The sequence below is a fragment of the Lactuca virosa genome, chromosome 4 (genome assembly GCF_052849685.1).
Source record: "Lactuca virosa cultivar CGN04683 chromosome 4, Lactuca_virosa_CGN04683_v6, whole genome shotgun sequence".
Classification (NCBI taxonomy): Eukaryota; Viridiplantae; Streptophyta; class Magnoliopsida; order Asterales; family Asteraceae; genus Lactuca; species Lactuca virosa.
In genome coordinates, this window is record NC_136429.1 from 512013950 (window position 1) to 512039154 (window position 25205).

General features: G+C 38.8%; 1 protein-coding gene across 1 annotated transcript; it reads right to left on the reverse strand.

Annotated features, from left to right (window-relative positions):
* Window positions 1-5052: 5052 nt before the first annotated feature.
* LOC145109398 (glycerol-3-phosphate acyltransferase 5-like) lies at window positions 5053-6779 on the reverse strand. Its single transcript, XM_079046537.1, has 2 exons — window positions 6095-6779; window positions 5053-6014 (listed from the first exon to the last, which is right to left on the reverse strand). Exons 1-2 carry the CDS (start codon window positions 6647-6649, stop codon window positions 5109-5111), a joined length of 1461 nt encoding a protein of 486 aa, XP_078902663.1. The 5' UTR covers window positions 6650-6779; the 3' UTR covers window positions 5053-5108.
* Window positions 6780-25205: the final 18426 nt, after the last annotated feature.

Below are 25205 nucleotides of genomic sequence, written 5' to 3' on the forward strand. Positions count from 1 at the left end.
AGTTGCAAAGGGCTTTTCTCAAACTCTGGGAGTTGATTATGATGAGACCTTTTCACCAGTAGCAAAGATTAAGTCTATTAGGGTTATGGTAGCCATTGCTGCATTTCATGACTATGAAATATGGAAAATAGATGTCAAAACCGCTTTCCTTAATGGAAAGTTGGCTGAGGATGTTTACATGAGTCAGCCAGAGGGTTTTGTCAGCGCAGAGTACGCTAATAGAGTGTGTAATCTTGAGAAATCCATCTATGGATTGAAACAAGCATCTCGCAGATGGAATCTTTGTTTCGATGAGAAAGTCAAAGAGTTTAGTTTTTCGAGGAGCGAAGATGAGTCCTGTATATATGTCAAGGCTAGTGGGAGTATAGTTAGCTTTTTGGTATTGTATGTGGATGACATACTACTCATAGGAAATGACATCCCAACTCTGCAGGAAGTGAAGTCCTGGCATGGGAAGTGTTTCGCTATGAAGGACCTTGGAGAAGCTGCCTATATCCTAGGGATAAGGATTTTGAGAGACAGAAGTAAAAGACTAATTGGACTTAGTCAAAGCACCTATGTAGACAAAGTGTTGAAAAGGTTCAACATGCAGAACTCCAAGAAAGGTGAGTTACCGATCCAGAGTAACGCCAGACTGAGTAAGACTCAAAGCCCGAGTACAGAGGCTGAGATAGTAGAGATGAGTCGAGTTCCGTATGCTTCCGCTGTAGGCTCGATCATGTATGCTATGACTTGTACTCGTCCTGATGTGGCCTTTGCATTGAGCATGGTCAGCAGATATCAGGGGAATCCTGGCAAGGATCACTGGACTGCGGTAAAGAACATTCTCAAGTACCTGCGGAGGACTAAGGACTGGGTCCTTACCCTTGGTGGTAGTGACGACTTGAGAGTAGTAGGGTATAGTGATGCTAGCTTTCAGACTGATAGGGATAATTTCCGCTCTCAGTTAGGCTGGGTCTTTACCTTAAACAGAAGAGCAATTACTTGGAAAAGTTCCAAGCAGGAGACAGTGGCTGATTCAACTTGCGAATCAGAGTATATAGCGGCAAACGAGGTAGCAAATGAGGCTATATGGCTAAAGAACTTCATTGGAGACCTTGGGGTTGTACCAGCTATAAAGGAGCCTATGGAGATTTTCTATGACAGCAATAGTGCGGTTGCCTTAGCCAAGGAACCGAGAGATCATGGCAGATCCAGACACATTGACAGAAAATATCACTTCATCAGACATCGAATAGAAGGACTCCTCGTGGCAAAGAGGGTATCATCGGATGAGAACCCAGCAGATCCCCTCACGAAGGGACTGAGTAGGGTTAAACATCTTCAGCATGCAAGGCGCATATGGCTAAAGGATGATATTAGTTTTGGAAATTAGATAGCTTTGAAATTTGTAAAGTGTAATTGACATTTGATGATAAATAAAAGATGTTGTTTATTTATAAGTAAAGTGTTGCTATCTTTTGTCAATCGCTTACTATCATTTCATTTTTGTATGTTTTGACTTCCAGAATAATTATGTTATGGTATATCATATTATTCAAACTCTCCACAGTCGGTCATATGTTGGAAGTAGATATGAATCAAGACTGTCATGAGATTGCTTGTAGATGTCTAAGGTATTGGACATAGGAAGAGTTGGTACAACACTCATGACTACTCATAAGTTCTGAGTATTGGATTCAACCCACACTTACTTGTATCACTTTATGGAATTTATCTCGAGTGATCGTGAGATGGTAATATCATATAAGTCTTCAAACCTAGAGATATGAGTTGTTGACTATGAGTTGGTTATACATTGATTGTACGAAAACGCATCGGTAACTCGATGTTATAAAACGTGCCTTTGTGTATGATCCAACAAGTAGTAGAACAAGCATATGAGTCAAAGTTTATCTGTTCCTTCTTGGACTAGAAGCGATATCTGGGCCCCTCGATGATTTTGTTGAGACCTATGTACCGGGCCCGATCAGAATTAAATTGATGTGTTCAATTAAGTTATATGTCAAACAAATTGGAAATCGGGAAACAAACTGCTGGACAATAAGTAAGACATTGTTCCATGTATTTGTCCGGCTGATATCTAGAACAGAGGATTATATGATCCTTATCTAAAATGGCACTTCATAGTTCAACAGAGTTTTAAGAGCTACGATTGTTGGTCGGTTCCTGAAGTCATAATTGCAACTATAGTTATTAGACTTATCCAAGTGGGAGACTATTGGATAAGGTGTCTAAGTCCATAACTATATTTGAGATGTACTTGACCCGACCCGACATGGTCCATTTGGGTTGCACTTCACCCGAACAATTTATATGGATAATCTTTTGAGAATAGTATAAGTTATGATTTATTAATATATTATAAGTTCTAATATATTAATATGAAATCATATTATTTAATTAGTATTGATCTAAAATTAATTTAGGATTAATTTGGTGATAAAAAATGTGACTAATTAAATATGGACTCTTGTATTTATATAGTGTGGGCTAATGCTTATTTAGAATGGGTTAGGCTTGCATGGTAAGTCCATGGATAGTCCATGGAGCTTTAATCCATGGATCTCATGGAAATGAAAGGTCATGGGTATTAGGGTTTACATGTATGTAACCCTAATCCACCACACTATATAAAGAAGTCCTTGGCACTTGAAATGACACTAGTTTTTGTATGAGAACTAAGGGTGGCCGATTTCTAGAAGTGTTCTACTATTCTCTCAAGTTTCCAAGGTTTGTGACTTCCATTTGAGGCATCCACATTATTGGTGCTAGGCTCTCAAACTCAAAGCAATCAACCACTACTAAAAGGTATGTAACTCTACTAGCTTATTATGTTTCAAAGTTCCCCATGCCATGCTAGTTAGGTTAAGAACCTTGGAAAAACAAATTTGCATGTATCTTAGGAAAACATAGATCCAAGGTTTCTAGGGTTGCATGTACACCGTATAAGTGTTAGAATGCTCAAAACTCTTTATATATATATATATATATATATATATATATATATATATATATATATATATATATATATATATATATATATATATATATATATATATATATATAGGTTCATATGAGACCTTCATATTTTGTGAGATATGTGGACACAGTCCAAACATTCATTTTGGAGATCAAAAAAATATTTGTAAAATGCAAAATAAATGAAAATTTTTGAAATTTATTTAAATATCTTTTTCATCATTTATATTATCTAAAAGAAAAAAAATAATAATAATAAAAATTAAAATAAAAAAATTACCGTTTTTTTGAAAATATATGTGAAATATTCTAATAGAATATTGTACTGTAAATATTCAAATCGAATTTTTAAAATGTTAGAATATTCTAGTAGAATATTAAACTATAAATATTCAAAAAGTTCTAATAAAATATTATACTATTCTAACAAATCTAACAATTCTAGTAGAATATTAATATATTTTAACAACTTTATCAATTTTAATAGAATATTATAATATTATAACATTCTAAAAATTTGATTTGATTATTTACAGTGTAATATTTTATTAGAATATTTGACGTATATTTCGAAAAAACGGTAATTTTTATTAATTTTATTATTATTATTATTATTTTGGATTTTTCTTTTTATTTTGTATTATATATATATATATATATATATATATATATATATATATATATATATATATATATATATATATATATATATTGTTTTTTTACTTCATGTTTCAAAAGATTAGCATGATCTCATGTCTCATAAAACTCTAAAATTTAACTTGACTCATCGTATTAATTACTTTTCACACAAATGTGGTATTTACAATACATTGAATTATACATATTCAATATAAAAGTTAGATAAAACATATATTTTATACTTTAAATGCTTTTTTTTCTTCGATTGCCATTAAACTTGATATTTAATTAGAGGTGTTGATCAGGTAAATTTTTCGGATTCGGGTAATTCAGGTCGGATAATTCGGGTTTTTCATGTTAAAAAAATTACCCGTTACCCGACCCAAATTAAATTCAGCTAATTCGGGTAGTGGGTCGGGTTTGGGTAATTCGGGTATTACCCTTTTTTTTTATTGTCGTCTAAAAATAAATTTGATAAAATAAATATGTCGTGCTCAAACTTTAAACGTTGAGATTTTTTAGTCAATAATATTTGAGATATCAAGTATTCGTTTAACAATTTAATCAAATATAATGAGAATAATAAAGGGAAAATGATATGAATGAGAAAGGTTAAAAAATTAATATAAATATGAAGTTTGATCACAAATCTATATAAATAATTATTTGTGACAATGAAAACAAATAAACGAGTTATTAAAAAAAGTTCATCATAGGAGATTTGGAAACATAATATGTGAAAATTTCATTAAAGAAAAAAATAGGGAGCTCATTTGTATGTCTAATAACCTTTGAGGTGAAAAAGAAACATTGTTCTCATTTGATTTGGAAATAACGAGGAAAGAAATATGTCATTTGGACGACTTGTTATTCTTCCATGTATATACACCATAATTTTGATCCAAAACCCTTCATTACATAATTTAATTTTATAGACATGCAACATATGATCCAAAACGTAGTTATTTAACATAGAAAACGATATTGAGAAGGCCAATCAGGAGATTCAAGTTGAAATTAATAGACTTCAAGAAGCTATAATGAATTGGGTGGTTATGAGAATGAATCATGCAAAAAAGAAAAGGAATAAGCTAAATATAGAAATGAAATTGATAAAAAAGAAAAGAAGCTTGCAGAGAAGAAAAATAAAACTGATAAATATATTTTCAGTAATCGGGTATACCCGAAACCCAAAAAACTTATCGTTACCCGACTTGAAAAAAAATCGGGTTACCCAAATACCCGAAAAAATCGGGCGGATAATTCGGGTAACGGGTATTTTCGACAGAGCTAGATTTAATTATCATATGCCCAATGTAAAATTTTTTTATGATTGAATTTTATCCATTAAATTATAATTTAATACGTTAAGAAAAATATAACAGCTAAAAAAACCAAGAAAAACAGATCAAAATTAACTATTTATATAAGTGAAATGTAAATATTTGTGCCACGATTTTATTTATATAAGTAAAATATGTATATATTTATGCCACCACTTTATTTATATTCAGACCGTTTTTCTTAGGCTGATCTATTGTTCCATCACTCCCTGCAAGAATTTTGTACTTGTCTTTCCTGGTAAAATTTGTGCACTCAAACCCTAAACTCGCGGCCAAGATTCTCTGCACGTAATTTGCGACATCTTCAGGGCTTTTTCCCGACGAACATGTTGCCTCTACCGGCAACTGGTTCATGAACGTCACCTCATAGATGGGATTTGGGTTCATGAAGAAAAAAATTGGGTCTAACCCTTTCCAACCCCTAGCAGTGGTTGCATGGAAAAACCCGACTCGACAATTCATTGCAACAGGCACAATTCGATCTGTTAGTTCTGCGAAAAGTGCACTAAATCGGAGCAGAATGGGTTCTCTGCAAGTTGTACCTTCGGGGCAAATCACCAAATCACCTTCGGATAATTCTTTTTTTATCCGTTCAGCGTCCACTTGTCGGTTGCGGGTCAAACGAACGGTTGGAATCGGAGACAAGAACTCAGATAATCTTGATAACGAGTAGGTGACCGCAGGGATCTTGCGTTGGAGAACTGTCGATAACACTACGGGGTCCATTAGGCTTCGGTGGGTGCATACGAATAGCACACCAGTGCTCGACCCCTGGGAAGGTGGCGATGGTGGAATCCCTCTAACAACGAGCCTCCAGACGAAGATTGATGTCACGTTACGAGCCAACCACGGTGGCACAACGTTGCCGGTGATCAAACGAACGATTGCGATTATGATACCGAATGGGATCCAAAGGAGGATCGAAAGAGCTACGGAGGGAGTCGGCCTCTGGACAAGACGCCCGTCATGGAAGATCACCGGCTCCGGTAGGATTTCTTGATCCGCTATATGTTTCTGGTTTTTGTTCAGATAAGGCGCACTCACTTGTTCCTGTTGCATATATGAATTTTAGTAAGCTTTCATGCACACAGGATTATGTTATATATGAAAAAAGGATGTAAATTTCTTACCTTGCATAGAGATAAAAAGGAAGAATCATAATGGCATCTTCCTAGCCCTAAGCTAGGTTGTTTATCTTCAAACATGGCTGCAATACGATCACCTATAGAGGCATCAAAATCACCCACCTGGACTAAGCCCGTGGCTAACCGAAACCGGGTAACCCGAAGTTCACTCCCAACAACATCATCAGCTCGGAGATGCTCCCTGACAAAATGCCCCACCATAACCCTGGGCATCTTAGTCACGACCACCCTTCTCTCACCGGAGTTAAACACCCTCCATGCATCTAAATCAAGATCATCAAGATAAAACTTGGGCAGAACTGCCCTCGCCACCGATTCAATTTCCGAAATGGGAACGCCGGCTGTGGCTACAAAAATGGCCAGCTTTACACCAACGTCACCCTTCCCACAAACATCGAGGAGTCGGATTACAGGCCAAAGTAGTAGCAGAAATGTGAAACGGATTAAACCGGAGGCTTCATAAGCAACTAGCATGAAATAGGAGAAAGGATCATTGTTTTTCAAGAGGGTTCCTTCTAGACTAGATACCACAGACTCCATTAATGTTTTGGAGTTCTCGACCCAATGTTTTAAAAAGAAATCTACGGAGATTTGTTTGATGATGATATATTGTGAAGGTGAGAAGGGATATCATCGCATTTATGAGAAAGATGTTAAAGGTAGAATGGCTCAGTTTATCCATACCATCAATGTATTGGACTTTGGAGGCAAATATATAGGGTCGTTTTTAGGGCAGAGGGAATGAACCTCCCCATTCATGAGGCCAGATAGGGCCCCTACATAGATTTTTCCATATCTCTCTAGTTCCAAGTTCCAACCCTTCCAAAAGATTTGGAAATAAAACCTTTCATCCCAAACTTTTTGGTACAAATATTAATATATACAAGCAGAGAAGAAAGAAAAGTGAAAGGAACAACGGCTTGAAGAACCTGCTGCGGGACCTCAAAACCCGCTCGACTCCTTCCAATCTTGTATAAAATTACCACTTTCCGTTAACCCATAACCTCGACTACTCCTATCAACATTTCAACCAAACTTAAATATTGATTAAAAAAATATTATCTTTTTCTTTTTGAATAAACAAACCATCCATATCAAATTTTATCACTTTTTAGCAATCGAACCTAACTTAGAATTTACATAAAAATAATATAACTTATTGAATTAATATTAATCTTATTTTGTAGAAAAAATATATAATTAAATTTTGGATTTACCTTTAAACGACGATAAAATATAAATATTTAGATAGTTAAGTTTAATTATAAAACTTATTTGTATTCCACCATCAAATGGTGGACACGTGGGAATGGATACATTACAAAATGGAAAAATGAAAAAAAAAATGACGTGGGCCGCCTGTGGGATGAGCTTGTACCATTTCTTCTTTTCTTTCTTTCTTTTTTTTTTTTTTTTTTTGTTTTTTTTTGTTTTAAATATATTAGTGACTAAATTTTAAGGCTATATGTAGTGGTTTTGTGATTCTTACTAGTGGCTTTGTGATTTTTACTCGAAGGAAATTCTTACTCAAAGGAAATGGCATCACCCCACCTCACCTCCATTAACATCTCACTAGTGGAAGAGGGATGATATACTTACCATCGGAAAAGGAAGATAGATGGAAGAAGTAGAGTGAGACAGAGAGAGGAAAAAATGAGAGATTGTGAGTAATCGTGAAGCTAGCTACGAAGAGTCTCACTTAAGCATATTAGGGGTGGTGTTTGAGAGAAAGCCGCGCATGAATCGTGGTGCCAACTCAGATTGCGCGTGTGTTTTACCAAGCATTCAATATAACCTAAGAATGTTCTTCGTGCTTAAAAGAATACGATAAAATTGCAAAATTAGTGATTTGTCGAAAATTATCATTTTAGTCTAAAAAGTTTTGGATTTGTACCACTCGTCAAAAATAAGAAATTTATTGTGGATTTGATCCAATACTTTTTGAAAGTACTCAAAATGATGAATTTGCTCTTTTAATTTTCTTTTTTAATTTTTATTAATTTATAAAATATAAGGGAAACGCTAAAATAAAATACCATGCAACTAAACACACACACTCTCTCTCTCTCTCTCTCTCTCTTTCTCTTTCTCTCTCTCTCTCTCTCTCTCTCTCTCTCTCTCTCTCTCTCTCTCTCTCTCTCCAGTTTGTCATTTGAATACCACCGTTCGTGGTGACGATTTTAATAGGATTTAAGTAAAACAAATAAACCTAAAACCCTTAACTTCACATTCAACCTAACGACCTATATTTTCACTATTGAATCTATAACTATGAACATCAAATAAGAAACCCTAGGTATATTTCGAAAATCATAGAAGGATTTAGAATTACATATCTTGTTGTTATTATAGTAAATAACAAGAATCCTTGACTTCTAAAACTTTAGAAGCAAACACCATAATTGTCATGCCTCTAATAGCTCACACCCAAACTAGCAAGAAGGAAAAGCTATAGAGAGAGAAGAGAGGAGGCAAGATTTCGTCCAACCTTTCTTGGGAATCAAGTGGCCAAAATATAAATGTCCTAAGGTCCTTATATAGTGGTACTAGGAAACCCTAGATAACCCTAATTAGAATATAATAATAATATTTCAAATTGGTTATTATCCAGTTCCTTGTTTATCCACATGGGATATTCTAGAAACCCTAAAATATCCCTTAATAAACCGTCCACCCTCTACCTAGAAGGTTCTGGAGTCTTTTGTTCAACTATTGAACAATTGCACTTTAGACCTTGCACTTTTAATTAATTCTATGAATGTCAAAATTAATTTTAATTTATTTCTGATTAATTACTAATTAAATAATATATTTTCTAATTAATATATTGTTCACATAATATATTAACAAACACTACAGCAGACACTAGAGCAGATGATTGACAGAGCCCGACAGCGGGAGATTAAAAGCGGAAGTCACCATAAGTTCAGACTATAGTTGTTTCAACGAAGAAGTCCATGTCTTCTGATTCACGACACGAAGGCTAGCAAGGCCAGAATTGTTCCGACAAGTCCGGTAAGCCGCACGATGGGGTCTGACTGTTTCAAGTGTGGCCAGACGGAATAAATTAGCAAAGACTGCAAGCAGAAGGCACCAATATGTTTCCACAATAACCAGGTTGGCCATAAGAAGGTTGATTGTCCAAGTTTAGCTGGTAGAGCGGTGAAGGTACCCGTTCCAGCCACTTTGAGGATCACGGATGGTCGTCAGGGCAAAGCGAAGGCCCCTATGGTGAGGAGCCGAGTGTTCCATTTGATGGATGAGGAGGCCAAAGCAGCACCAAATTTTATTACCGATATGTTTCTTATTTTTCTTCTTACTTTATTCATGTTTATGTTTATGCCTTGTTATAATGTGATTAGGGATGTTCCTAGTCAATGATATGCCTACTCTTGTATTGTTTGATTCGGGAGCCAATGAATCGTTTGTATCTCTTGTGTTCATCAAGAAGTTCGATGTTGCTTTGTAGGAGTTAGCCCATTCTTTGGTAGTGGAGATTGCTGAAGATCGTACTGTGAGTGCTTCGAGAGTCTATTGTGGATGTGTCTAAGAGATGTTTCGAGCGGGTTTTCTGATTGATCTCATCTATATCCCAGTACGTGAGATAAACGTGATTGTGGTGATGGATTAACTCATTCGGTTCAAAGCTATGATCGATTGCAAGCATCAGCTGGTGCGAGTTTGCACCCCATGTGGGGGAGATCTAGTCATTCATGGATAGGGTACTTGAGGTGGTCCAACCTTTTGCACTGCGAAAAGGGCTAGACGATATTTGCAGCATGAGTGCTATGGGTTTTTGGCTTATATGATGGATACTCAAGTCGAACATAATAAGTCTATAGCAGATGTTCTGGTTGTTAGGGATTATCCAAACTTGCATCCTAAGGAATTGTTAGGATTTACTCCTAATAGGAAGATTAAGTTCGGGATTGATCTAGTTCTAGGTGCGAATCTCATAGAAAAGGCACCATATCGTCTTGCACCTTCTAAGATACAAGAGTTGTCTCCATAGCTGCAGGAGTTGTTGGACAAGGGTTTATTAGGCCGAGCTATTTGCCTTAGGGTGCTCCTATCCTGTTTGTAAAGAAAAAGGACGGATCGCACTAGATGCGTATTGACTAAATGGAGCTGGATATGGTGATGGTGAAGAACCATTATCCACTTCTGAGGAACAACAATTTATTTGATCAACTTCAAGGTGGATCTTGGTTTTCCAAGATTGATTTGAGGTAGGGATATCACTACATGAGGGGCAGGGAAGAGGATGTACAAAAGACGGCCTTCAGGACTCGTTATGGACATTATGAGTCTGTAGTGATGCCATTCGGGTTCACCAAAGCGTTAGAAGCATTTGTGGATCTCATAAACCGGGTGTGTAGGCTGATGTTGGATGGATCTGTGATTGTGCTTATCGAAAATATATAGGTGTACTCTAAGACCAAGGAGCAACATGAGCAACAGTTGTGTAATGCCCAAATTTTAACACAAAGTACACCAAAAATTTTCCATTTATAAAACATGAAACATTACAAATTCAGTGTACATTCGTATCGCAAATCAGTATAAGGATTTATCAAGAGGATCTTGCAATAACCTTGTGTAAGAATCCAAGTTGGGCACTACTAACTCCACTTCATGCTATTAAGTTTACCAGAACCTGAAAGATACACAAAAAAAGTAAGCTACAATAAGCTTAGTGAGTAACCAAATCAATAAGGTATATATAAATTAATTTCATAACTAAATATATCATCACTTTCTCTAAGATAGAATCCTAATGTGTCTTCCAATTATTCAATGCACCGTAACGTAATACTAACACCAAGTCTTCCATTTATCATTAATACAAGACTTATAGTTAAGCAAGCCACCATAAATTCCATTTAATCTATCCTCAGTAGTAACCAATACTACATATATTACAACTCCTCCAACCAACATTTCTCTTCCTACCATTGAAGCCGTCTAAACTTTCACAACAACATATTCTTTCGCAAATATAGTATTTTAACCACCAAGGTTACTATAAATTTACTATTCTCTAAATGATAATATTACAACCAGCAAGGCTATTATCATAATATAATCCTAACATACAAGCATTTATACATTCCCGTAACCTTGTAGTGTTACAGTCACCAAGACTACCACTGATAACAATTACCAATATAGTGGTGTTATAATCACCAAGATCACCATAGATAACCGATCTCAATACCTTGGTGTTAAAGTCACCAAGACCACCATCAATAACTTATTCTTAATATTGTGGAGTTAGAGTCACCAAGACCACCACTAACATTAGTCCATGATATTATAAACACTAAGACTATCATGACTAACATTACTCCATAACAATGATATTTCGTGGACTAAGCATACCATAACAACCATTATTTTCACCAGAGATAAACTGTGGTAATTACAACACCAAGCATACCACTAACTGTTTCTAAATAATCTACTACTTTAGTGTTACACACACTAAATGAACCATTGAATTGCATTCCTCAAATAATAGGATTACAATCACCCGGACTACCGTTAATTCCAGTCCTATAAACTTACAATACAATATCGTTCTTGCTATAATTCCATCAATGACATATACAACTATACCGTATTACCTTACAACCAATAAAACTACTTTAGTCTAGCACATATACGTACACTAATGCTACACTAACATCCTGCTACCCACTAGACATACAATATACTTAACCATGCTATCAAACGTTCCTCTTACTCAGAAGGCATAGCAGACTTACATTCGTATTATCTACTATTAATTTATATAACCTTTGTTGGTAAGATTTAATATTACATAAACTACTAATTCATCTAATAATGGTATTACAATCACCAAGACTACCATTACTCTTCTGCAATAATTCTTTAAATATAGCACTATATACACTGAGTCTGCTACTAATTTGCAATTCTCCACTAATGATATTACAGCCGCCAAGGCTACCATCATAAGCTAAAACTTCTAATCATTTCTATAATTGTAATACTCTAGAAATTCTAAATACCAATTACAAGTTCATATTAATTAACAATATACAAGTATAGCATTCAGACACTAAGTCTGCCATTACCTTGTCTTAACCAATATCAATCTATAGTTACAACATTTTAGATACTAAGTACACCATTATCCTATAATTCTCCAATACCAAAGTACAAGTATAACCCTACAGGTTCTAATCCTAAACATAACAATACAGAATAGTCATACTATTGTATTTAACATGTAATCAATGCAGTACAGTAACAACATACATCTAGACAATATATATATATATATATATATATATATATATATATATATATATATATATATATATATATATATATATAAGTAAAGTTACTCACCCGGTTAGTTAGTAAACACTAAATACGATTCCGAAATCAAGCACTTTACCGCTTCCTAATCTATCACTTGTCCAAACCTGTGTGGAAAATATATCGAGTTCATTAGAACTTGTCTAAGTTACCACTATATCAACCAAAACGATCAATGACTTGATCACTAACTAAACCCCATAACCATTTGTTACCAAATTAATCAAGTTTCCAATTATAATCAACTGACGACTTAACCTCGTAAGTCATCGACAAATCTTGGTAAACTAGGGTATATTACACTAACTGCCAATATTAAACTTTTAATTGATCAACGGGTTCGTAATAGCACAATATCACAAAATCTTGTAATATATACCCAGGTCTAAAAACGTCCTAAAAAATATCAGATAAACGTATTTACGTAAAAACAGGATAAAATATACCTCCGCAAATCCTGTAATTCAACCCTCGTATCCCCGTACAGTAGTACGATTCTGCAGTAACAATTCTCCGAAAACACCTCCCGAACCTCTTCCCTGATTGCATGGATAGAACCCTCAAAAAGACAAAATTGAGGAGTATTTATACTCCGGATGTGTCGCATCATGGAAAGAGGCGCGCCGTGTTGTGGTAACGAAGTCTTCGCCTTGTTTTGTTCTTTCGCACCATGTGTCTCATACGATCCCACATGTATCGTTGACTCGCTTCACACCATGATGTGGTGAGTAGTATATCACCATGTTATTGTGACCCAACAATAACCATTTGACTTTGAATTTTGATGACTTTCTCTAAATAGCAACATACTTTCATCCTAACTTCACACGGTCATAACTTATTCATATGAACTCCTTTTTGACGATCTTTATATCCACATAATTGTCTCAGAGTAATCTATCACTTTCTTCCACCAATTCCTGTTCATTCTTGCATAATAATACTTGTTATAAAAAGTGAGTATTACAATTTGAGGGAGGTTCTTGAGACTTTGAGTGGAAATAGGTTTTATGCCAAATTCTTCAAATATGAGGTTGGGTTATGCGAGATGCAATTCTTGGTTTACCTCGTCAATCAGAATGGTATCTTAGTCGAACCGGCTAAGATGGAGTTTGTGATGTAGTGGGAGGTTCCGAGGTCTGCATCTAAGATTCAAAGTCTCCTTGGACTAGCGGGATATTATCCGAGATCTATCCAAGATTTCTCCAAGATTGTAGTTCCCTTGATGCGATCGACGAAGAATAACATCAGTTTTCAGTGAGGGGGCTAAGCAGCAGGCGAAATTTGTGGTTCTTAGACAAATTTTATGTGAGGCACTTATATTGAACCTTCTCAACGGTGTGGATGATTTTTTGGTTTATTCTAATGCATTGATTTTGGGTCTAGGTGTTGTGCTTATTCATAAGAGTCATGTGATCGCATACATTTTGAGGTAGTTGAAGCCTCATGAGGAAAATTTTCCTACTCACTACTTGGATTAGGGGCAGGGGGTTTTTCCCCTAATATTTGGCATCACTATTTGTATGGGGTTCGATGTACCATTTACACGAACCATAAGAGATTGATGTACTTGATGGATCAGCCAAATCTGAGTGTGAGGCAACATAGGTGGCTCTATGTGGTGAAGGATTATGATTGTGCGATTTTCTATCATTCGAGGAAGGCCAACGTTGTGGATGATGCTTTGAGTCACAAGGAGACTAGTGCTCCTATCATGGACTTGTGTTTGAGGACGACTGTTGTTACTCATCTGTCAGAGCTAATCCGAGTGGCGCAGATCCATGCAATGAAGGAGGAGCATCAGAAAAGTGAGAGGATTGTTGGTCAAGTTTATTCTTTTTATTATGGTATTCGAGGGTTATTGACTTTTCATGGCAAGGTGTGGGTACCTTATTGTAACACCCATAAAATCACAAGAAAATTAAACTTTTAAAACCAACGCAAATTCATAAATTGTTTACGATCATTGTTTTCAAAACATTTCAAACACCAGAGTCTCCCAAAATCATAAGCCATAAATAAGAGGAGGATGTGTACGGTCACGCCTTCCCCTTTTCGCGGTCATCCGAAGTACGTGAAACATAACCCAAAACTGTAAACTAACGATTAGTGAGTTCCCCCAAAGTACCATCACATAACATAAGCATAATAACAAACATCATGCATAGAACCTTCAGCATGACTGGAACGTCGGATCGACCTACAGACTATCTGGTACACTCATAGTTCCCCGAAAATACCATCACATCTTGAATGGAATGCCGCATCGACCTACAGACTATCTGGTATGCTCATAGAACCTTCATCATGACTAGAACGCCTCACCGGGCCTTCAGCCTATCTGGAACATTCTCCGGGCGTTCGGCCTAACTGGTACGCCTCTCATGCCTGCAGTCTAACCGTGACACCCTGGGTCTCTTGGCCTTCAGTCTACACTAGGCGGCCTCAACCCAACAACACATATACCATGTCGAAATATATATAACAGATAAGCATACATATATCCAGTCAACAGACAATCAGAGATATCTAGGAGATCACTAAGCATAGCATCATCTTATATACCAGGATATGGATCTAACAGATCACCGCATCACAATAACATGCTATCACATAACAGGATATCTAATCTAATGGGCCGGCCTTGGTGCCTTTGACCCGTGAGTACATTGAGGAAAACTCACCTCGCAAACTAGACAAAAGTTGATGAGGTATTGACACTGAATCTCAACTCTAACCGTCACCTATTCAAACCAAATGACCAATCTTAATCCAAATCCCAAAAATCCTAAAACATCCTTAAGTCAAACTTGGTCAAAGTCAAATTCAAACTGCTCAAACCAACTAGGCCAACTAAGTCAACCCAGCCGAGTCAAACCAGTCGAGTCAACTCAGTAGAGTCATCTCAGAATGAGTACGCGGGGCGTACTCCAAAGGTATGTTGGGCGTACTCGCATGCTGACCACCATCGGTCCAGGCCCAAAGGCAAAGTGAAGTCCAAATAGTCCACAAGTCCACCGTAGCCCAAATCTCACAGTTGAGCGTACGCCCGACGCTCCTCTGAGTACGCTCAACGTACTGAGCTCTTGACTGTACGCACAACGTATCAGTGGGTACGCCTAGTGTACAAACAAAATAAGCACGTTCTTCATTAAGTGCTTAATACTTGAAGACCTTACGTTCCAAACTCAGATCAAGGTAGTTTGAAGCGTCCTAAGGCATAAAGTTGGCAAATTTATACCTTTGCATGCCCCATAAGCTCCCAAAAACCTTTTACAACCCATTAAGACCTTTCCAAGGGTATTAAATCATGCATGGGTTAAAACAACAAACAAGTCTGCATTTTGATGTCATGGACGAGCTAAAAGACCTCGAATCTACCATCTATAATCCCTAGAGTTGCCCAAACTCGCAAGAAATGGTTCATGAAATCAAAAGGGGGCTACATAGAAAACCCTAGCTTTAGAAATGACAACGATAAACAATGAGAAAGCTTTTTACCTTCTCAAGCTTCCTAAGCTGCTCCGAATGCAAGATCCAGAAGCCTTTTCCTCGTTCAAGCTTGTTTCATGTTCTTCCCTTTAGCTAACACACCAAGAATTTGGTATTAAAGTCACTCACAAGCTCAAGAAACACACACTAATGATTGTAGGGTTTTAGGGACGATTAAGAGTGATGGAGGTTGGCTAGGGTGATGCTCAAATGAGTTAAGGATGCTTAAATGGGTCACAAGTCCGTAACTTAGGGTTTGGCCATCAGCCACGTACGCCCGACAAACCATCACGTACGCCCCTCGTACGCGATGCTCCTTCGCGATCCTTCATCCATAATACGCTAAGCATACACTTAAGTATGCCTAGCATACAAAAGGGACCATTTTATGCAAAATTTACTTGATTTAAAGGGAAAAGAATGATTACCTGATTTGTAGTGTTACAACTCTCCCCCACTTGAAGTAGACTACGTCCTGGAAGTCCACAGACGCAAACAGATCTGGGTAATGCTCTCGCATCTCATCCTCCGGCTCCCATGTCCATTCTGAGCGCTTGCGATGCTGCCATTGCACCTTTACTAGCTTCACATCTTTGTTACGAAGGGCCTTAGTCTTCCTATCCAAAACTGCAATGGGCTTCTCAATATATTTCAGTCTCTCATACACCTGAATGTCATCCAAAGAAATAACTGCAGTCTTGTCAGAAACACACTTCCGAAGCTGAGACACATGGAAGGTGTTATGAATCTGTCCCAGCTCATCCAGAAGATCCAATCGATAAGCAACCCTCCCAACTCAGGCAAGAATCTTGAACGTACCAATAAATCGGGGCCCCAACTTGCCCTTCTTCCAGAAATGGATGACACCCTTCCAAGGTGACACCTTCAACAACACAAAATCTCCCACCTAAAACTCGAGATTCGAACGACGCCGGTTAGTATAGCTTTTATGATAGCTTTGTGCGACCCACAGCCTGTCGTGCACCTGCTAAATCAACTCAGTGTTCTTAAGCACCACCTCGGTGCTTCCCATGACTCGACGCCCAACCTTACCCCAACAAACTGGAGTCCTACACCTCCGACCATACAACATCTCAAACGAGGGTCGGTCAATATTAGCATGATAACTGTTGTTATATGAGAACTCTGCTAGTGGAAGGTAAGTATCCCAACTCCCTCTGAAATCCAAGACGCAAGCCCGAAGCATATCCTTGAGCGTTTGAATCGTCCACTCACTCTAACCATCGGTTTGGGGGTGGTAAGCGGTGTTGAAATGCAACTGAGTACCTAAATCCTCATGAAACTTCTTCCAAAACCTGGAGGTGAAACGAACATCGCGGTCTGAGACCACAGATACCGGAACCCCATGCCTGACCACCACCACCCACACATAAATGTCTGTTAATTTCTCGGCGGAGATACTCTCGGAAATTGGAATAAAATGTGCACTCTTGGTCAGTCTGTCCACTATAACCCAAATGGAATCCACACCCCGAGCCGTCCTAAGCAACTTCATGATAAACGTATTTACGTAAAAACAGGATAAAATATACCTCCGCAAATCCTGTAATTCAACCCTTGTATCCCCGTACAGTAGTACGATTCTGCAGTAACAATTCTCCGAAAACACCTCCCGAACCTCTTCCCTGATTGCATGGATAAAACCCTCAAAATGACAAAATTGAGGACTATTTATACTCCGGATATGTCGCATGATGGAAAGAGGCGCGCCGTGTTGTGGTAACGAAGTCTTCGCCTTGTTTTGTTCTTTCGCACCATGTGTCTCATACGATCCCACATGTCTCGTTGACTCGCTTCACACCATGATGTGGTGAGTAGTATATCACCATGTTATTGTGACCCAACAACGACCATTTGACTTTGAATTTTGCTGACTTTCTCTAAATAGCAACATACTTTCATCCTAACTTCACACGGTCATAACTTATTCATATGAACTCCTTTTTGACGATCTTTATATCCACATAATTGTCTCAGAGTAATCTATCACTTTCTTCCACCAATTCCTGTTCATTCTTGCATAATAATACTTGTTATAAAAAGTGAGTATTACAATTTGAGGGAGGTTCTTGAGACTTTGAGTGGAAATAGGTTTTATGCCAAATTCTTCAAATATGAGGTTGGGTTATGCGAGATGCAATTCTTGGTTTACCTCGTCAATCAGAATGGTATCTTAGTCGAACCGGCTAAGATGGAGTTTGTGATGTAGTGGGAGGTTCCGAGGTCTGCATCTAAGATTCAAAGTCTCCTTGGACTAGCGGGATATTATCCGAGATCTATCCAAGATTTCTCCAAGATTGTAGTTCCCTTGATGCGATCGACGAAGAATAACATCAGTTTTCAGTGAGGGGGCTAAGCAGCAGGCGAAATTTGTGGTTCTTAGACAAATTTTATGTGAGGCACTTATATTGAACCTTCTCAACGGTGTGGATGATTTTTTGGTTTATTCTAATGCATTGATTTTGGGTCTAGGTGTTGTGCTTATTCATAAGAGTCATGTGATCGCATACATTTTGAGGTAGTTGAAGCCTCATGAGGAAAATTTTCCTACTCACTACTTGGATTAGGGGCAGGGGGTTTTTCCCCTAATATTTGGCATCACTATTTGTATGGGGTTCGATGTACCATTTACACGAACCATAAGAGATTGATGTACTTGATGGATCAGCCAAATCTGAGTGTGAGGCAACATAGGTGGCTCTATGTGGTGAAGGATTATGATTGTGTGATTTTCTATCATTCGAGGAAGGCCAACGTTGTGGATGATGCTTTGAGTCACAAGGAGACTAGTGCTCCTATCATGGACTTGTGTTTGAGGACGACTGTTGTTACTCATCTGTCAGAGCTAATCCGAGTGGCGCAGATCCATGCAATGAAGGAGGAGCATCAGAAAAGTGAGAGGATTGTTGGTCAAGTTTATTCTTTTTATTATGGTATTCGAGGGTTATTGACTTTTCATGGCAAGGTGTGGGTACCTTATTGTAACACCCATAAAATCACAAGAAAATTAAACTTTTAAAACCAACGCAAATTCATAAATTGTTTACGATCATTGTTTTCAAAACATTTCAAACACCAGAGTCTCCCAAAATCATAAGCCATAAATAAGAGGAGGATGTGTACGGTCACGCCTTCCCCTTTTCGCGGTCATCCGAAGTACGTGAAACATAACCCAAAACTGTAAACTAACGGTTAGTGAGTTCCCCCAAAGTACCATCACATAACATAAGCATAATAACAAACATCATGCATAGAACCTTCAGCATGACTGGAACGTCGGATCGACCTACAGACTATCTGGTACACTCATAGTTTCCCGAAAATACCATCACATCTTGAATGGAATGCCGCATCGACCTACAGACTATCTGGTATGCTCATAGAACCTTCATCATGACTAGAACGCCTCACCGAGCCTTCAGCCTATCTGGAACATTCTTCGGGCGTTCGGCCTAACTGGTACGCCTCTCATGCTTGCAGTCTATCTGTGACACCCTGGGTCTCTTGGCCTTCAGTCTACACTGGGCCGCCTCAACCCAACAACACATATACCATGTCGAAATATATATAACAGATAAGCATACATATATCCAGTCAACAGACAATCAGACATATCTAAGAGATCACTAAGCATAGCATCATCCTATATACCAGGATATAGATCTAACAGATCACCGCATCACAATAACATGCTATCACATAACAGGATATCTAATCAAATGGGCCGGCCTTGGTGCCTTTGACCCGTGAGTACAGTGAGGAAAACTCACCTCGCAAACTAGACAAAAGTTGATGAGGTATCGACTCCGAATCTCAGCTCTAACCGTCACCTATTCAAACCAAATGACCAATCTTAATCCAAATCCCAAAAATCCTAAAACATCCTTAAGTCAAACTTGGTCAAAGTCAAATTCAAACTGCTCAAACCAACTGGGCCAACTAAGTCAACCCAGCCGAGTCAAACCAGTCGAGTGAACTCAGTAGAGTCATCTCAGAATGAGTACGCGGGGCGTACTCCAAAGGTATGTTAGGCGTACTCGCATGCTGACCATAATCGGTCCAGGCCCAAAGGCAAAGTGAAGTCCAAATAGTCCACAAGTCCACCGTAGCCCAAATCTCACAGTTGAGTGTACGCCCGACGCTCCTCTGAGTACGCTCAATGTACTGAGCTCTTGACTGTACGCGCAACGTATCAGTGGGTACGCCTAGTGTAGAAACAAAATAAGCACGTTCTTCATTAAGTGCTTAATACTTGAAGACCTTACGTTCCAAACTCAGATCTAGGTAGTTTGAAGCGTCCTAAGGCATAAAGTTGGCAAATTTATGCCTTTGCATCCCCCATAAGCTCCCAAAAACCTTTTACAACCCATTAAGACCTTTCCAAGGGTATTAAATCATGCATGGGTTAAAACAACAAACAAGTCTGCATTTTGTTGTCATGGACGAGCTAAAAGACCTCGAGTCTACCATCTATAATCCCTAGAGTTGCCCAAACTCGCAAGAAATGGTTCATGAACTCAAAAGGGGACTACATAGAAAACCCTAGCTTTAGAAATGACAACGATAAACAATGAGAAAGCTTTTTACCTTATCAAGCTTCCTAAGCTGCTCCGAATGCAAGATCCATAAGCCTTTTCCTCGTTCAAGCTTGTTTCCTGTTCTTCCCTTTAGCTAACACACCAAGAATTTGGTATTAAAGTCACTCACAAGCTCAAGAAACACACACTAATGATTGTAGGGTTTTAGGGACGATTAAGAGTGATGGAGGTTGGCTAGGGTGATGCTCAAATGAGTTAAGGATGCTTAAATGGGTCACAAGTCCGTAACTTAGGGTTTGGCCATCAGCCACGTACGCCCGACAAACCATCATGTACGCCCCGCGTACGCGATGCTCCTTCGCGATCCTTCATCCATAATACGCTAAGCATACACTTAAGTATGCCTAGCATACAAAAGGGACCATTTTATGCAAAATTTACTTGATTTAAAGGGAAAAGAATGATTACCTGATTTGTAGTGTTACAACTCTCCCCCACTTGAAGTAGACTACGTCCTCGAAGTCCACAGACGCAAACAGATCTGGGTAATGCTCTCGCATCTCATCCTCCGGCTCCCATGTCCATTCTGAGCGCTTGCGATGCTGCCATTGCACCTTTACTAGCTTCACATCTTTGTTACGAAGGGCCTTAGTCTTCCTATCCAAAACTGCAATGGGCTTCTCAATATATTTCAGTCTTTCATACACCTGAATGTCATCCAAAGAAATAACTGCAGTCTTGTCAGAAACACACTTCCGAAGTTGAGACACATGGAAGGTGTTATGAATCTGTCCCAGGTCATCCAGAAGATCCAATCGATAAGCAACCCTCCCAACTCAGGCAAGAATCTTGAACGGACCAATAAATCGGGGCCCCAACTTGCCCTTCTTCCAGAACTGGATGACACCCTTCCAAGGTGACACCTTCAACAACACAAAATCTCCCACCTAAAACTCGAGATTCGAACGACGCCGGTTAGTATAGCTTTTATGATGGCTTTGTGCGACCCACAGCCTGTCGTGCACCTGCTAAATCAACTCAGTGTTCTTAAGCACCACCTCGGTGCTTCCCATGACTCGACGCCCAACCTTACCCCAACAAACTGGAGTCCTACACCTCCGACCATACAACATCTCAAACGAGGGTCGGTCAATATTAGCATGATAACTGTTGTTATATGAGAACTCTGCTAGTGGAAGGTAAGTATCCCAACTCCCTCTGAAATCCAAGACGCAAGCCCGAAGCATATCCTTGAGCGTTTGAATCGTCCAGTCACTCTAACCATCGGTTTGGGGGTGGTAAGCGGTGTTGAAATGCAACTGAGTACCTAAATCCTGATGAAACTTCTTCCAAAACCTGGAGGTGAAACGAACATCGCGGTCTGAGACCACAGATACCGGAACCCCATGCCTGACCACCACCACCCACACATAAATGTCTGTTAATTTCTCGGCGGAGATACTCTCGGAAATTGGAATAAAATGCGCACTCTTGGTCAGTCTGTCCACTATAACCCAAATGGAATCCACACCCCGAGCCGTCCTAAGCAACTTCATGATAAACGTATTTACGTAAAAACAGGATAAAATATACCTCCGCAAATCCTGTAATTCAACCCTTGTATCCCCGTACAGTAGTACGATTCTGCAGTAACAATTCTCTGAAAACACCTCCCGAACCTCTTCCCTGATTGCATGGATAAAACCCTCAAAATGACAAAATTGAGGAGTATTTATACTCCGGATATGTCGCATGATGGAAAGAGGCGCGCCGTGTTGTGGTAACGAAGTCTTCGCCTTGTTTTGTTCTTTCGCACCATGTGTCTCATACGATCCCACATGTCTCGTTGACTCTTTTCACACCATGATGTGGTGAGTAGTATATCACCATGTTATTGTGACCCAACAATGACCATTTGACTTTGAATTTTGCTGACTTTCTCTAAATAGCAACATACTTTCATCCTAACTTCACACGGTCATAACTTATTCATATGAACTCCTTTTTGACGATCTTTATATCCACATAATTGTCTCAGAGTAATCTATCACTTTCTTCCACCAATTCCTGTTCATTCTTGCATAATAATACTTGTTATAAAAAGTGAGTATTACAATTTGAGGGAGGTTCTTGAGACTTTGAGTGGAAATAGGTTGTATGCCAAATTCTTCAAATATGAGGTTGGGTTATGCGAGATGCAATTCTTGGTTTACCTCGTCAATCAGAATGGTATCTTAGTCGAACCGGCTAAGATGGAGTTTGTGATGTACTGGGAGGTTCCGAGGTCTGCATCTAAGATTCAAAGTCTCCTTGGACTAGCGGGATATTATCCGAGATCTATCCAAGATTTCTCCAAGATTGTAGTTCCCTTGATGCGATCGACGAAGAATAACATCAGTTTTCAGTGAGGGGGCTAAGCAGCAGGCGAAATTTGTGGTTCTTAGACAAATTTTATGTGAGGCACTTATATTGAACCTTCTCAATGGTGTGGATGATTTTTTGGTTTATTCTAATGCATTGATTTTGGGTCTAGGTGTTGTGCTTATTCATAAGAGTCATGTGATCGCATACATTTTGAGGTAGTTGAAGCCTCATGAGGAAAATTTTCTTACTCACTACTTGGATTAGGGGCAGGGGGTTTTTCCCCTAATATTTGGCATCACTATTTGTATGGGGTTCGATGTACCATTTACACGAACCATAAGAGATTGATGTACTTGATGGATCAGCCAAATCTGAGTGTGAGGCAACATAGGTGGCTCTATGTGGTGAAGGATTATGATTGTGCGATTTTCTATCATTCGAGGAAGGCCAACGTTGTGGATGATGCTTTGAGTCACAAGGAGACTAGTGCTCCTATCATGGACTTGTGTTTGAGGATGACTGTTGTTACTCATCTGTCAGAGCTAATCCGAGTGGCGCAGATCCATGCAATGAAGGAGGAGCATCAGAAAAGTGAGAGGATTGTTGGTCAAGTTTATTCTTTTTATTATGGTATTCGAGGGTTATTGACTTTTCATGGCAAGGTGTGGGTACCTTATTGTAACACCCATAAAATCACAAGAAAATTAAACTTTTAAAACCAACGCAAATTCATAAATTGTTTACGATCATTGTTTTCAAAACATTTCAAACACCAGAGTCTCCCAAAATCATAAGCCATAAATAAGAGGAGGATGTGTACGGTCACGCCTTCCCCTTTTCGCGGTCATCCGAAGTACGTGAAACATAACCCAAAACTGTAAACTAACGGTTAGTGAGTTCCCCCAAAGTACCATCACATAACATAAGCATAATAACAAACATCATGCATAGAACCTTCAGCATGACTGGAACGTCGGATCGACCTACAGACTATCTGGTACACTCATAGTTCCCCGAAAATACCATCACATCTTGAATGGAATGCCGCATCGACCTACAGACTATCTGGTATGCTCATAGAACCTTCATCATGACTAGAACGCCTCACCGGGCCTTCAGCCTATCTGGAACATTCTCCGGGCGTTCGGCCTAACTGGTACGCCTCTCATGCCTGCAGTCTATCCGTGACACCCTGGGTCTCTTGGCCTTCAGTCTACACTGGGCCGCCTCAACCCAACAACACATATACCATGTCGAAATATATATAACAGATAAGCATACATATATCCAGTCAACAGACAATCAGACATATCTAAGAGATCACTAAGCATAGCATCATCCTATATACCAGGATATAGATCTAACAGATCACCGCATCACAATAACATGCTATCACATAACAGGATATCTAATCCAATGGGCCGGCCTTGGTGCCTTTGACCCGTGAGTACAGTGAGGAAAACTCACCTCGCAAACTAGACAAAAGTTGATGAGGTATCGACTCCGAATCTCAGCTCTAACCGTCACCTATTCAAACCAAATGACCAATCTTAATCCAAATCCCAAAAATCCTAAAACATCCTTAAGTCAAACTTGGTCAAAGTCAAATTCAAACTGCTCAAACCAACTGGGCCAACTAAGTCAACCCAGCCGAGTCAAACCAGTCGAGTGAACTCAGTAGAGTCATCTCAGAATGAGTACGCGGGGCGTACTCCAAAGGTATGTTAGGCGTACTCGCATGCTGACCATAATCGGTCCAGGCCCAAAGGCAAAGTGAAGTCCAAATAGTCCACAAGTCCACCGTAGCCCAAATCTCACAGTTGAGTGTACGCCCGACGCTCCTCTGAGTACGCTCAATGTACTGAGCTCTTGACTGTACGCGCAACGTATCAGTGGGTACGCCTAGTGTAGAAACAAAATAAGCACGTTCTTCATTAAGTGCTTAATACTTGAAGACCTTACGTTCCAAACTCAGATCTAGGTAGTTTGAAGCGTCCTAAGGCATAAAGTTGGCAAATTTATGCCTTTGCATCCCCCATAAGCTCCCAAAAACCTTTTACAACCCATTAAGACCTTTCCAAGGGTATTAAATCATGCATGGGTTAAAACAACAAACAAGTCTGCATTTTGTTGTCATGGACGAGCTAAAAGACCTCGAGTCTACCATCTATAATCCCTAGAGTTGCCCAAACTCGCAAGAAATGGTTCATGAACTCAAAAGGGGACTACATAGAAAACCCTAGCTTTAGAAATGACAACGATAAACAATGAGAAAGCTTTTTACCTTATCAAGCTTCCTAAGCTGCTCCGAATGCAAGATCCATAAGCCTTTT

Bases quoted from the DNA above. Each gene is read 5' to 3' on its own strand.
- LOC145109398 (XM_079046537.1), bottom strand. From the start codon at position 6,649: ATGGAGTCTGTGGTATCTAGTCTAGAAGGAACCCTCTTGAAAAACAAT. The intron at 6,015-6,094 runs GTAAGAAATTTA...TATATGCAACAG, and splicing joins CCTTTTTATCTCTATGCAAG to GAACAAGTGAGTGCGCCTTA.